This window comes from Tamandua tetradactyla, chromosome 6 (assembly GCF_023851605.1).
Source record: "Tamandua tetradactyla isolate mTamTet1 chromosome 6, mTamTet1.pri, whole genome shotgun sequence".
Classification (NCBI taxonomy): domain Eukaryota; kingdom Metazoa; phylum Chordata; class Mammalia; order Pilosa; family Myrmecophagidae; genus Tamandua; species Tamandua tetradactyla.
The window spans coordinates 137,910,927-137,926,859 of record NC_135332.1 but is presented as its reverse complement, the minus strand read 5'-3'; the positions used below and the strand labels follow the sequence as shown (position 1 = coordinate 137,926,859).

Here is a 15,933-nt window from a genome sequence, read left to right as displayed (position 1 = left end):
GAATTTCAGCCTCCATTTGTGAATTTTTATTTAGGTTCATTATGAATATTAGAATTTGTTTTTTTAAAATAAGAGCATGGAAAGCATTTCTTATGAGCTCTTTAATGAAGAATATTTAGTTTTATAAACAATTTGGCTGGCAGTAGTTAATGTGAACCTGATCATTTTTATACTTAAAAATAAAATTTTTAGAAACTTAGATTTTAAAAATAATGACAATATTTAGCTTAGAATTATTTGTAGTTTGACTCATTTAAATCTAATGAGAATGTTTTACTTTCTGAGTTTTAGTCTCTCTGTATATTAAGGCCTAAAAAAATAATTTATGATGTGAAACATAGCCAACCATGCAAAATTCCTTTTTGATTCATTACATAAAAGTAATTTGAGTGCTTAGCTAGTAAATCTTGAATAAAAGTTAGGATAGTGTTGATTCTCTTCCTGTAACAATCTCAATAGGAAATTTTTCACAAGATTAATATGAATTTAATCTGATTTTATTTCTTAAATTTTAGACTTTTTTAAATTGACAGTCAAATGATTCACTCTTTAGTAACTTTTTTTTTTTGTTCAAACATGCTGGAGTGGTTTCAGTAAAGCTTAGTAATATTTAAATAATAACTTTCTCTGTTGTTTTCAAAAAAATCTAGTCTTTTGACTATTTTAACTTTTTAAGCACATGACAGCCTCATCAAGCGCATTAGAAGGTCTTTAAAATAACTGGTTTAAAGACAATAACCTGTGACAATAATATGTCATTTGATTGATAATAAACACTGCATGTTACTTATTAAATCATATAAAGAAAACATTTTTGTCAGACTCTTAATTTGAGCAAAATTTGTATGGACTTTTAGGCCTTAAGAATTGACAGTTTTATTTATGATTTTGTAGATTAGGTTATTTATGTATAAAACAAAGCAGTAAAAAATATATTGAAAAGGGATTATGTTTGTATTACATTTCTGAAATTTAAACATATTTTTAATGTATGCTTGTGTAATATTTAAGGAAGTCAAAATAATGATGCAGTTGCAGTGTGTGCATGTTGCCAGTGACAAAAATAAAAACATTTTGGTGGTTAAAAAAAAAAACAACTTGCACTTCCAGTGTTAAAATCAAGGAACACTCCAACACGGCCCAGAGGTTTCTGAATATACTGACTAAATATTGGGGCAGTGGTGAAGAAACTGTTAATGATTATCCTTCTTAACACATAAAAGAAAAAATATTTCCTCAGATTCAGTTCAAGTGCCATTCTTCCTTATCTGGTAATCCTTACAGACTCCTGGAGCCCAATTGCAAGAATCATCCACATCCAGCTCCCAGTAATGTATACCAGACCTGAAAGTCTGGGTCCCCCATGAAGCAAAATTGTTAGATCTTTGAGAATTGAAAGTTACATCTTTATGACCATCTGTCGCTGTCAATTTTCTCAGATCATCAAATAGCATGTTATTGTGTTGCATATTTCATTATTGAAGGAAATTTCCACAGTTGAAATTGTCTGTCAGTCCAGTGATGAGCTCTCGGTTCACAGGCTGGGGCATGTGCAACTGCACTGACTCACTTCTTGTCAATATGTCTCCCAAATCCACATCTGGTTTATGGCACATTTCCATCAGCTCTTCATACATTACTCTTACTTATTCCTCTTTTGAGCCATTGTGGTTTCATTTTTCTTGAGTTTCTGTAAAATCTTTTTGCCTTCCTTTTTTCAGTCTGATTGTTTTTCTTCCTCGGGGAGAGCTGGATGCAACTTCCTATATGCAGCTTTGAAAATCATTCTCCTTAGACTTACATAATCATTCCACATACTGATTATACCACTTTCATTTAAATTTCTCTGATTTTCTTGGCTCTTTTCCCCTAATATGCTCATTTGCTTTAGGAGCTTCTCCCAGTAGTCCTCTGCCACTCCTTCTATAGAAGAGTGTTTGTGAGTCTCATGTTCCTGAGACTTAGGGCAAGGTCAACACAGCAGGTTCTTGTCCTCTTCACAGAAGATCTTCTGGGTCTCCTTGTGTGTCCCACACAGATGTTCCTCTGAGCTCAGAAATTGGCAGAGACTTGTTTGTCTAACATAGGACACCATGTTCTTCAGAAGAAGATTGGTTTTGAAATCTGTCTGCTGAGAGGTTTCTTCCCTACATGTGGGACACTTGGCAGGAGTTTCTGCTGCTTCCCAGGAAACAGAGACAGGGCCTACAAAAGCCCACAGCCTATAATGACTAAGTCTACAAGGTAGTTCAGGCAGATGAGGCAGGTTAGTTCTTGCTGGAAGGCTTGTGGGATGTCTCAGTCCATTTTCCAAAGGGATATGTCGATTTCACCTGTTCTTGTTGTAGAAGTACTACTATGGAAGTCAGTTGAGGGATTGGTTCTTCAAAAGGTTGTAGGAGTAACTTTCAGAAGTTTCCACAGCTGCTGAGTTTCAAATGCACTCTGTGTGTTCTGGAGAAGATCTCCTACCTTCTTTTTTGGTGCTTTTTTTCCTTTTTGTTCAATCAGCATTTGTGGAGCCCTCCTGCAGTCTGTCATCCTCCAGAGATTTAAGAAAGTGGGATTTGTCCTTTTATTAGTTGTTTTTGAGGAGAGACTTTTCTTGGGGATATGTTGCCATCTTGATCACATTGCCTCTGTTTTTGTCCTCAAAGTGGAAAATCTGAATACATTGAACCTGCCAAACGAGCCCATGTTGTGCCACCACCAAGAGGAAGGGGAAGGGGAGGATTTGGACAAGGTATACGGCCCCATGATATATTTCGTCAGAGAAAACAGAATACAAGTAGACCACCATCTATGCATGTGGATGACTTTGTTGCTGCTGAAAGTAAAGAAGTCGTTCCTCAAGATGGAATACCCCCACCAAAACGGCCACTCAAAGTATCACAGAAGATTTCTTCTCGTGGTGGGTTTTCAGGCAATCGAGGAGGACGTGGTGCTTTTCACAGTCAGAACAGGTTTTTCACACCACCTGCTTCAAAAGGTAACTACTTATTTATGTTTTCTGATGGGCCAGAATATTGACTGTAATTGAGCATTCTCCTGTATAGTTTCTGTTCCTTGGAAGACAATGATTCAGATAATAAAGTAGTAACAGAAAAGTACTTTAAGGTAATTGTAGACCAACAGTACTATTTGCTGAGCACTCTGTTATATAGAAAAATTTTGTTTTTAGTTAACCTTTATTATTTGTACTATGATCGATGAATCTAAAAGAAAGTCTTGGTCGGTAATTTTCTTTTTTATATTGAGAATTGTGTTTATCCTTTCTGTATTATAGCCACACATTATTTTCATAGTAATTATACTTATCAACAGTTTTCTTAAGATTGTTTTGTGTAGCTCACCATTGATTCTTTATCTATTTGCTTTTTAATGTTATTTTTAATCTGCTTTAAATTGTTTAAAGATGTAGAATGGTGTAACTTATAAAAATTATACTTCGCTAGCAGATTGATGATTTATTTTAATACCTGCCATTTTAGGAGGGTGGCAGTGAAAGAGAGTAGGAATTTATATTAATGACAACACTTACCTAGGTTTGTCAGGAACTATTAAAAGCAGTTTCCCCCACATGTTCCCACCTTACCTAAGAGAAAACTAAGAGTCAGCTTGCCAGGACATAAATATAAGCAGCAGAACCAATATTTGAACTCTGGCAATCTGTCTACAGGCCTCGTCTTTTAATCATAGTTAAGTGATGCTGCAACTCTGTAGTATATTCCATTTAGTATTTTATAGTTTCTCTTGCATTACTTTTGGGGATTAAGAAAAGCCTGTCAGCTCTTCCTTAATCCAAGTGAAATTGTGAAAAAAGTAGATTTTGATTGTGTTGTTTGTGTTTAGGAAACTACAGTCGTCGGGAGGGAACAAGAGGCTCCAGTTGGAGTGCTCAGAATACTCCTCGAGGAACCTACAATGAAAGTCGTGGAGGCCAGAGCAATTTTAACAGGGGCCCTCTTCCACCATTACGACCACTTAGTTCCACAGGTATGCATCCTCCCTTCTTGATCTTGTTGAGAGAAAGAAGACAAATTCCTCCTTTTCAAATTGTTGAATGTTGTATACTCTCATTCTGGGAGACAATATTTTAGAATGTAGACTTATAACTCTAAACTGAATTTTATATCTATGAATGAATGCCCAGTGTACATATTCTGTAAAAATAACCAAACTATAAATATTGACCTATATGTATAATCTAAAGAGTTTTATGGTAATGTGCTCTATTTTCATATTATAATAATCAAAGCCAATCCATAAGGTACCTTTTTGATCCAGATATTATAAAAACAGAGGTATTTTTAGACAGCATATTATTTTTTTGTTTACAGTATTGACTAGTGTATAAAACCACGCAACCTTATTTTTCTAAAATAGTGCTACATGAAGTCCAGAATTCTGCTGGTTAGAGGTAACTTTTGGGTCCTGTGGTAGTTAGGTTCAGGTATCAACTTGGCCAGGTGAAGGTGCCTAGTTCTGTTGCTGTGACAGACATGAGCCAATGGCATGTGAAGCTCATCTGATTACATCTGTGGTTGGCTAGGGGGAGTGTCTACTGCATTGAATGATGTTTGATTTAATTGGCCGGATGGTTAAATGACAGCTGTCAATGCAGCACAGCCCAAGCAGCTCAGTACACCTCATCTCAGCGCTCACAGCTCAGCCAGGCCTTTGGAGATTCAGAAAGGAATCACCCCAGGGAAAGCTGTTGGAACCCAGAAGCCTGGAGAGAAGGCCAGCATAGATCACCCTGTGCCTTCCCATGTAAGAGAGAACCTCAGATGAAAGTTAGCTGCCTTTCCTCTGAAGAACTATATGTTTTTAACTAAATAAACCCCCTTTTATTAAAAGCCAGTCCATCTCTGGTGTGTTGCATTCTGGCAGCTTTGGCAGACTAGAACAGGTTCCAATACACATGATTTTTTGTTTTTATTTGTTTTTAAACAAGTTTTGTTGAGATATAATTCTCACATAGCATACAACTTACCTATTTAAGATCTACAATTCAGGGTCTGTCAGCACATTCACAGAGTTTACGTATGATTTTAAGAGAGTGAAGAGCTCATTGTTATTATTTAGTATTATGTAGTGGGAAAGAAGGTTGAAACTAAAACCTGTGTTTTTCTTTTTATAGGCTATCGCCCTAGTCCTCGTGACCGTGCTTCCAGAGGTCGTGGGGGACTCGGACCTTCCTGGGCAAGTGCGAATAGTGGCAGTGGAGGCTCAAGAGGAAAGTTTGTTAGTGGAGGCAGTGGTAGAGGTCGTCATGTACGGTCCTTTACACGATAAAAGTTATTTTGGGAACATCTTAAATGTATATGAACATTTCATGAGGACAGTAAAAATAAGACATAAAAGGACCAATTTAGACTTAGCAGTTATCTGGAGACATCTGAGAGAATATTTTTATCTGAAGAAAGCAGATTTTGTTTGATACCTAATAAGAGATTTCAATAAAAATCCAAAACTTTTTTATGTATGTCTGTATATATTTTTTCCCCTTCCTATATAAGATCCTTATTTAGGAAGTTTCTTAGATAGAAAGTGAAAAACTAAATAACTTTTAATTCAGTACATTTCTTGCCTGTACCACAGAACTTTTTTGGCTCATGGCACTTTTTAGGGTCTCACTAATTTTTCTACAGCACACCTAGGTCAAATGATATGCCTAAAACTTCTGTTTATTAAGCAGTTAGGTCTAAAGAAGTTAATAAGTTTAACAGCTTAGTAATCATTTGGATAATAAATTGAAAGAATAATTTATTTTATTTTATTTCATTTCATTCTTAAACAGCCACAAGTAATTATAGACAGCTTCTCAAACCTTGGAATCAGAGTCAACCAGTCTCATTTTCTGTGCCACCTTGATTCCTTTTTTTTTTTTTTAACTTTTTATTTCAAAATAATTTCAAACTTATGACAGTTGTAATACTATGCAAACCCCATACAGAAAACTCCAACATATTCTCAGTGGCCTGGACACCCAGATCCACTAATTTTAACATTTTGCATCTTTGCCGTATCATTCTATCATCTATCTATCTGTCTATCTTCTGAATTGTTTAGAGCAGGTTACATATATTATATGAACACATAATACTTCCATGTATATTTCCTAATAACAAGGATATGCCACATATCTAATCACCTTTAGTACATTTATCAGTTCAAGAAATTTGATATTGATATAAAGCTTACATTCTCCTTTCCAAATTTTCTTATGTCCCATTAATGTCCTTTTGAGCCTTTCACCTCCATTCTTAGAACCTATCTGGTATCATGTATTGCATTTAATTGTCATTATCTCTTTAGTTTCTTGCTCACTTTGTGTATGTGTGTGTGTGTGTGTGTGTGTGTGTGTAAACACATATACAACTTATTACCATCTTAAATCCTACCATCTTAACCCCTCCCAAGCAGTGAAATTAATCACATTCACAGTGTGGCAGTATCCTCACCACCAACCATTATTAGAACTTTCCTTTCACCCTAAAGATAAACTTGACACTCATTTTGCATTAACTCCCCGTTACCTCTTCCCTTCACCCCTGGTAAACTGTACTATATTTTCTGTTCCTATAAGTTTGCAGTTTCTCTGATACTTACTTTGTTGGTAGCATGGGCTAAATTTTAACATCCTAAATCCATAGTAATCTTGTTTGCTTTAATACTAACTTCAATAGCCTACATAGATTATGTTCAGGTACCCTTCTGTTACTCTGTCCCATTTTCTGTAGCTCCTATAACAAATCGCATATTTTAAAAATATATATTTTTATTGAGATATCTTCATGTACCGTGCAGTCCATCCAAAGCATATAACCAGTGGCTCACAATATCATCACATAGGTGTACATTCATCACCATGATCATTTTTAGAACATTTGTATCACTCCAGAAAATGAAAGAGAAAAAGGAAAAACCCATACATCCCATACCCTTTATCTTTCCCTCTTATTGATTACTAGTATTGCAATCTACTCATTTTACTTTACCCCTTAACCCTCCCCCCAACCCATTTATTTTTTTTTGTCCTTATTTTTTACTCATCTGTCCATAGCCTGGATAAAGGGATTGTCAGTCATAGGGTTTTTTTCTTTTTGGGTGCATGGTCCGGGAATCAACCCAGTTCTCCTGCATGGGAGGTGAGCATTCTACCACTAAACCACCAATACACCCCAGCCACAAGGTTTTAACAATCACATGGTCACATTGTAAAAGTTATATAGTTACACAATTGTCTTCAAGAATCAAGGTTGCTGGAATACAGTTTTAGGTACTTCCCTCTAGCCACACCAATACACCATAAACTAAAACAGTATATTTATATAATGCATAAGAATAACTTGCAGAAAAACTCTCAAATCTGAAATCTCTCAGGCACTGAACCTTTATTTTGTCTCATTTTTCTCTTCACCCTTTTGGTCAAGAAGGCTTTCTCAATCCGATGATGCCTGGTCCCAGCTCATCCCAAGAAGTTGTGTCCCACATTGCAAGAGAGATTTACACCTCTGGGAGTCATGTCTCACATAGAGGGCAGGGCAGTGAGTTCACCTGCAAGTTGACTTAAAGAGAGAGGATGTGGACAAAAAGAAGTTCTCCGGGGGTTGACTCTTAGGCATAATAGTTGGCTTAGCTTCTCCTTTGCAGACACACGTTTCATAGGAGCAGAGCCCAAGATCAAGGGCTTGGTGCTTGTGAGCTTATCACAAGTATTCTCACAAGTGCTTCTGAGAATATCAGGAATACCCCAGGTGGGGAAGTTTAATATTTCCTCCTTCTCTCCAGCCCCTCTAGGTGACTTTGCAAATAATATTTTATTCTCTGCCCATTTTATTCTCTGGGATGTATCAGAGCATCACACTGACCTGTACAAATCGACAAGATCTCATTCCCTATTCAAAATTCCATGCAAGTAAATTGACCATACAAGTTAAATTAGATAATGTGTTACCCAAAATATAAATTTTGCACTAAATAAACATCCCTTCCATTGGTCTCACACAGAAGTTGAAGTTTTTGAATATGGGCGGTATCATTCATCACCCTGTATTCCGTTTTACATTAGTCTTATCCAGATCAATTTCATTCATATCTCTACTTGAAGTCTGATCACATTTTCAACTTTTTTAAGTTGCTGTCTGAGGTAATCCTGACTTTCATAGCTTCAGGGCTCTAACACTGAGTCTCAGGTGTCACACAAATAAGCGAAGTTCCAGGGAAAGAACAGGTTGTACACAAAATTCAGCATGTCAGAATTGAGAAAATAACAGTTAAAACTCTGGAATAGATGTGACTGTTGTAACAATTAACAATCTAGTAACCTTTACAATAGGCCTAACCTGTTAACCTATGCTCTTGATTTCAGTTCTCTGACTTTGTATATTAGTTTGTCCATATGAGTGAGGCATGATAATATTTGTGTTTTTGTTTCTGCCATTTCATTCAACATACTGTCCTTAAGGTTCATTCACCTAGTGGGGCCTGCCTCACAATTCCCTTCTTGAAGGTGCTCAGTAATCCATTGTATGTATGCACTACAGTTCCCTCTACCATTCCTCAGTTGATGTACCCTTAGGCTGCCTCCATCCATTGCAGATCATAAACACTGATGCCATAAAAGCTAGTGTGCAAATGTCCATTTGTGTCCCTGCTCTCAGTTCCTCCAAGTATCCACCTAGCAACAGGGTTGCAGGATTATAGGGCATCCCCACCCCTATCCTCCTGTGGAGTCACCACACTGCCTTCCAGAGGGGCTGCACCACTTTGTTTCCATATGAACAATGAATAGGTACATTTTCTCTCTCCACATTTTCTCCAGCACTCATATCTCTGTGTTCATTTTAAACACTTATTTACACATCACACAATCCAACCTAAGTAAAAAATCAATGGTTTCTGGTATAGTCACATAACCGTGCCTTCACCACCACAATCTGTATGAGGACATTTCCTTTCGTTTCACAAAGAATCCCATAACACCTCCCAATATTCCCCGCTTGACATTTAGTTTTGGAATATTGCCTTTGTTAATTCAATGGAAGCATACCATAATGTTATTAACTATAGACTCTAGTATGCATTGATTGTATTTTTTCCTGTATACCATCCCTTTTTTAACACCTTGCAATGCTGACATAACATTTGTTCTCCCTCATGCAAAAACATTCTTATATTTGTACATTAAATCACTATCATTGTCCACGCTAGGCATTGCTAAATTATACCATCTCAGTCTTTATCCTACAGGATATCAAAAGACCTCTCTGTAATCCCCCTCTTTTCCATTTCTTGATATTTTACCTCCGAATGTCTTAAATTTATCCCCTTTTCTTAATTCTTACTGCCATTATCCACATTTAGGTACTTGGTTTCTCCATGTTGAGTCTCCTTGTCTGTAGATTTTCCCCTCTTCCTTCCATTGTCCAAATTATTTTCAGGTTTACTGCTCTGAATCATAGATATTATCATGTTACCCCAAACCACACTTAACAACTTTGAAGAATCTATCATTGCAAAAAGGGTAAAGTCCAGACTCCTTGGCATCTCCATGAGCTTTCCTCAATCAGTTTCCTAGGTCCCATTTCTGGTCACTCAGGTCTAGCCAGTCCAAAGCACTCAAGATTCCCAGAACAAGCCTTCCCATGACCTTGGTCATACTCTGTTAGTTTCTCAGAATGTCTTCTTTCCCTTCTCCACCCTTTAAAATACCTATTCAGCCTCCAAGATACAGCTTAGAAGGTTTGTTTATCAAATATGCCTGGAGATTTATTGAAAATTTTTATTCATACGAAAAGGAGTCAAACAGTTTATTTCATTTTACCATTCTTTCTATTATCATGTATTTATTGAGTATTTATTCCATTAAGGAATCAGAATCACTCCAGGCACCAAATACAATGGTTGGTACATAGTAAGTGCCCAATTAACATTTGTTGGGCATAACCAGACATATCAATGATTGTACACTCATGTTAAGTGTCAATAAAACAGGAGGAAACTTCTTGGGGGAAGAATAAGGTTTTGCAATGTTCTACTTGGATACCAAAGAAGATGCACTCTTTCCCTTTTCTAAGAATAATGGTAAATTGATGCCTGTGCACAGAGAGAGGGGAAGTAGAGAGAATAAAGGGGAAAAAAAATTCAGAGAGAAGCAATAAATGAAGGTGTCTTAAGGTATTTAAGAGAAAGGTGGAGTTAAATATGACAAGGAGAGATGCAAGTTCTTTGGAAATAGGAATGAAGAAAGAAACAAAATTTTGAATACAACATCAGAAGGTATTTTAATGATGGATGAGGCTTTATAAATCACGTTACATAAGTTATTGTTACCAGTTCATTAATAAAGAACACAAAAAAAATGCACATTTTGGGGGCCCTACAAATCTGTTTTAAAAAAGCTTAGCGATGCGGTGCAGTGGTGGCTCAGTGGCAGAATTCTTGCCTGCCATGCTGGAGACCTGAGTTTGATTCCTGCAGCTTGCGCGTGTGAAAAAAAAAAAGAAAAAACATAGTGCTTAGCAAATTCTTATAATCAGCCATGTTTGGATCTAGTGGCCTAAATAAAAAGTAATGGCCCTCATAACAGTGATAATGGAAATGGAAAGGTCAAATAGAAAAGATATTTTAAAATACCATAATACTTCTAGAATTATTTCAGTCCATGATGAAATAAAATCGAATAAAGCAGTTACTGTACTGCTGTAAAAGAACTTTCTAGTGGGAGGAGACAGGCAGGTCCTTGGGAGCAGAATGAAGAAAAAGTGATGAGTATTTCACAAGGGCAGAACTGAAGAGACTTGAGGCTTGGAAGTGGCAAAAATTGCCACATGCTTTAAGGACACTGTAAAGAGTGAAGATGAAGTGCTGCTTAGATCTGGCATTTTTGGAGAATTTTATAATCTTTGTGATGGCAATTTTAATGAAGTGGAAATTTGGAGAGAAGGTAAGCAGAATTCATAGTGGTTTTTTTTGGCATGTTTGAGAAGTGAGAAAGTATAAGCAATGGTTACTTTTTCAAGTTTGTAGGGAACAGAAAGAGATTATTCACTGAGAGCTCTGTGTACCAAAGTACCTCCCCAACTGTTTATAAAACTTGCCTTTGGGTTTGTGGCTCTAGACTGTATTTGCAGGATCTAGTTACGTTTTTAATGCTTCCATACTTTCAACTATAAACTGCTTTGGAAATCACATTTCTGATTGTTGTGCTCTATGTTCTTATGTCTGTTACTTTCATATCTAAGAAGTTCTTAACTATGAGCATTGTTTCATGCTGCCTTAGTGTCCTTGAAGTATAATTTCTGGTGATGCTTTGAGCTAAAGCTAACGGACCCCCTAAGTCTGCAGGTGCTTTGAGTTGTCTACTCTAGGAATGATGCCTTTAGATGTTCTGGTAATCCTAGAATGGTACAATTGCTACTTACTCTGACAAAAATTTCATTTGGCCCTTCTTGAACAACTTAGGTACCTCTGAAACCATTGTTCTCTTTAAGTTTAAATAAAAAATCTAAAAGAAGTTGCCTGTAAGCCAAAATCATGTAAAACAAATATCCAAAACTCTCCTTGGGCATGTTGAAACTTTAAAAGCTATTTTGGAAAGAAAAAAAAGCTATTGAATAACTTTATCTCCAAAAGTCATTTGGATAAAAAGGTAGGAAGATCAGAAATGAGAAATACTAGGTGCTAATCCTGACTTTGTCATTCATTAACTTACTTTGTGATATGAACAAATTAAATCTTCAATGAACCTCTATTTTCTCATATATGCTGAGATATAACATAGAACTAAGAATGGATGTGGTAGAGAAGAGAGTATGAACTAGAAGAGAAATGCGTACAGATATTTTTTCTAGACTTAAAGTAAAAAATTGGCAATCCAAAATTGATTAAGTATAGTGGCTCAGAGAAAAATGAACTGAAAAACAATGAACAGACAGCTGTAAAGAGAAAGATAATCATGCTAAGTAAAAGGAAGTATCTGAACTCTTCCTCTTTCCCTCCCCCTCCAAAAGTACTGCTGTTGGTAAGTTATTTAAAATTTAGAGTCATAAATGTTTACCTCCAAATATAATATAATATAATATAATATAATATAATGTAATGTAATGTAATGTAATGTAATACAGCCCTTATATAATATAATGTAATGTAATGTAATGTAATACAGCCCTTATAAATAGTGGTGATAAACTTAGGTATTTATTTAGTGATTAAAGAATTTAAGCTTACCGATATATTTGCTTCCAAACTTTTTTTCTAACTACATTTGCTTACTTGGTGATCTCATCATCTCATGGCTTTAGATAGCATCTATATACCGATTTCTTTCAATTTCCAACTGAAATCTCTCCTGTGACTTCCAGATTTGGTTATCAACAACTCTACTAAATTTGTTACAACTCAAACTTGACATAATGCAACCTAAGTTCTTAATATCCCCACATCAAAACTGCACCTCTGGCTGTCTTTTTTTCCCCTCTGTAAATGGCAACTCTGTGTTTGCAGTTTATCTATCAAACCTTAGAGTCATCTGTTCTACTTTGAAACTGTTGTGCACCCCAGAAAAGCCATGTTCTTTCAATCCTGATCCAGTCTTGTGGGGGCAGCCATGTTCTGTAATCTTGATCCAATATTATAGGGTGGAATTTTTTTTTTTTTTGCATGGGCAGACACCGGGAATTGAACCCAGGTCTCCGGCATGGCAGGCGAGAACTCTGCCTGCTGAGCCACCATGGCCTATCCTAGGGTAGACGATTTTGATTAGATTGTTTCCATGGAGATGTGACAAACACGATTGTGGGTGTGACCTTTTGATTAGATGGAAATGTGACTCCACCCATTCAATGTGGGGTCTTGATTAGTTTACTTGACTCCTTTAAAATGGGAAGCATTTTGGAGAAAGCTCAGAAGTGACATAGGTGCAGACATTTGGAGATTGAGACAAATAGCCTGGGTGCTAAGCAAGAACTCACAAAAATAGCCAGAACCTAAAGAGAAGAAATCTCCGGCCCTGGCAAATGCTAAGCTAACCTGTGAAACCAGAGTTTTGCCCCAAGCAGCTAGGGGTGGACCCACTGTCGCTTAAGAGAGGAAGGCACTAAATCAGAAGCTGGAAGCAATGGAACCCGGAACAAGAACCGGCTGATGCCAACTACGTGCCTTCCCATGTGACAGACATTAGCCTTTCTTCAGTCAAGGTATCATTCTCTAGATGCCTCAGTTTCGATAGTTTTATGACCTTAGAACTGTAAACTTGTAACTTAATAAACCCCATTTATAAAAGCCAACCCATTTCTGGTATATTGCAAACTAAAACATCATCTTTACCTGCTCTTCTGTTTTCTAACATCCTATCTCTGATGTGGCTTTTATTTCTAAAACATATCCAGTATTCAAGTTTTGCTTACTATCTCTGCTGCAGCCATCCTAGTGCAGGTCACCATTGTCTCATCACTGATTTATGTACTAGCCTCATAACTCTGTTCAAAACCCGTCAATGTCCTCCTACCCCAGGCAAAGCCAGAAATTTTGTGGCTTTGTGGCCTACAAGTTTCTACATGATTTCTCCCATCCCTATTATCTTTTTGACACCGTCTACTGCATTCCTAACTCACTATGCTTCAGCCACCACCTCTTCATAGTTCCTACAATGTGTTAAGTACATTATTGCCATAGGGCCTTTGTTCAGGGAGATCTTCCCTGGTATCTTAGTTTAGCAGGACTACTATGACAAATACCACAGGATGGATTGGCTTTAAAAAAAGGAATTTATGATTATCTCAGTGTTCTAGTTTGCTAGCTGCTGGAATGGAATATACCAGAAATGGAATGGCTTTTTAAAAGGGGAATTTAATAAGTTACTAGTTTACAGTTCTAAGGCCGAGAAAATGTCCCAATTAAAACAAGTCTATAGAAATGTCCAATCAAAGGCATCCAGAGAAAGATACTTTGTTCGAGAAGGCCGATGAAGTTCAGGGTTTCTCTCTCAAGCGAGAAGGTACATGACGAACATGGTCAGGGTTTCTCTCTTAAGTGGAAAGGCACAGGGCGAACATAATCAGGACTTCTCTCCCAGCTGGAAGGGAACATAGTGAACACAGCATCATCTGCTGGCTTTCTCTCCTGGCTTCCCGTTTCATGAAGCTCCCTGGGAGACGTTTTCCTTCTTCATCTCCAAAGGTCACTGGCTGGTGGGCTCTCTGCTTCTCGTGGCTATGTCATTCTGTTCTCGGAATCTCTCTCCAAAAATTTTTCCCCTTTTATAGGATTCCAGTAAACTAATCAAGACCCCCCCAAATGGGTGGAGACATATCCACCTAATCCAGTTTAACAACAAATCTTGATTAAATCACATTTCCAGGGGGGGTGATCTAATTATAGTCTCAAACCTACAGTACTGAATAGGGATTTGAAGAAACGGCTGCCTTTACAAAATGGAATTAGGATTAAAACATGGCTTTTCTAGGGTACATACATCCTTTCAAACCAGCACACACAGTTTTGTAGACTGAGTCCAAAATCAAAGCGTTGGTAGGTCATGCTTTCTCCCATAGACTGTAGCATTATAGGGTTGGCTTGCTGGCAATTCTTGGGGTTCTATGGCTTGTAGATACATCCCTGCTTCTGTCACATGTAATCTTTCTCTTCTCTGGCTTCTTCTTCCATGTTGTGCCAGTATCATGTACCCCAAAAAGCCATGTTTTAAACCTAATCCAATCTTCTCCAGGAAGTCATTTCTTTTAATCCTCATTCAATATTGCAGGGTGGGAAATTTGATTAAATTATCTCCATACCAATGTGGCGCTCCCAATTGTGGGTGTGAACTTTTGATTTGATGAAGATGTGACCCTACCAATTCAAGATGGATCTTGATTAGTTTACTGGAGTACTTTAAAAGGGGGAACATTTTTGAGAAATCTCAGCACATGCATATGCTTGGAGAACAGTTGTTTCAGAGTTGACAGAGACATGGATGTTTGGAGATGCTTGGAGTGCCGACAGAGAGAACAGATGCCTAGACAAGCAGAGCCCAGCATATGTTGCCATGTACCTTCCCATGAGATGCCAAGCAAGCCAGAAACCAGAGTTGTGTACCTGAGGAATTAAGTGAAGGCCCACTGATACTTAGGAAACCACTGGCATCAGAAGCTGGAAGCAATGAACTGGGAACAAGGACAAGCAGATGCCAGGCACATGTCTTCCCAGATCAGCCTTTCTTGAGCCAAGGTATCTTTCTCTGGATGCCTTAGTTAGGACATATTTATGGCCTTAGAACTGCAAACTTGTAATTTACTAAATTCCCCATTTTAAAAGCCCTTCCAGTTCAAGTATATTGCTTTTAGGCATCATTAGCAAACTAATACACATGTCAATTTCCTTTGCTTATAAGAATGTCAGCCATATTGGATTAAGGACCACCTCATTTATTCATACCTTAATTAATGGCATCTTTAAAGGTCCTATTTACAAATAGGTTCATTCCAAGTATTCAACATGTCTTTGTGGAGTGCATGATTCAATCCCCAACACCAGGCTACCCTATCTAAAATTTTAGCACCTTCCATTCCTGCTTTATTCTCTTTACCACATTTTATTATCTAGCATGCCATATATTTTATTTATTTATCTTCTTTATTGACTATCTCCCCATTGGAATGCAAAGTCCATAAAGACAGGGATCTTTATCTGTTTTATCCACTATGTCACCAGCACCTACAGTGACTGGCACATAGTAGGTTATCAAAAGTTGTGATTAAATGAACATATTTTACATTGCTGGTAGACTTTACATTGCTGGTAGACTGTACTACAATGCAAAAATGTTATAAGTTACTTAGGAACATGCACAATAAATTAAGTAATTAGTATTGAGAAATAGTTGCATTTTACTTTTTGATTAAAATGAGATATATCTTTCCAGCCCAT

At 37.1% G+C, this 15,933-nt stretch overlaps 1 protein-coding gene and 1 pseudogene across 3 annotated transcripts in view; one reads left to right on the top strand and one right to left on the bottom strand.

Annotated features, from left to right (window-relative positions):
• Nucleotides 1–5,481, top strand: part of VIRMA (vir like m6A methyltransferase associated) — a 155,398-nt gene extending 149,917 nt beyond the window's left edge. For all 3 annotated transcript variants that reach the window (XM_077167222.1, XM_077167223.1, XM_077167221.1), the window contains 3 exons: nt 2,658–2,989; nt 3,853–3,996; nt 5,144–5,481. In XM_077167222.1, the coding sequence (XP_077023337.1) occupies nt 2,658–2,989; nt 3,853–3,996; nt 5,144–5,298 (631 nt within the window). In that variant the 3' untranslated portion in view covers nt 5,299–5,481. The remainder of the gene's footprint in view (nt 1–2,657; nt 2,990–3,852; nt 3,997–5,143) is intronic.
• Nucleotides 1,082–2,307, bottom strand: LOC143685730 (tripartite motif-containing protein 43 pseudogene; annotated as a pseudogene).
• Nucleotides 5,482–15,933: the final 10,452 nt, after the last annotated feature.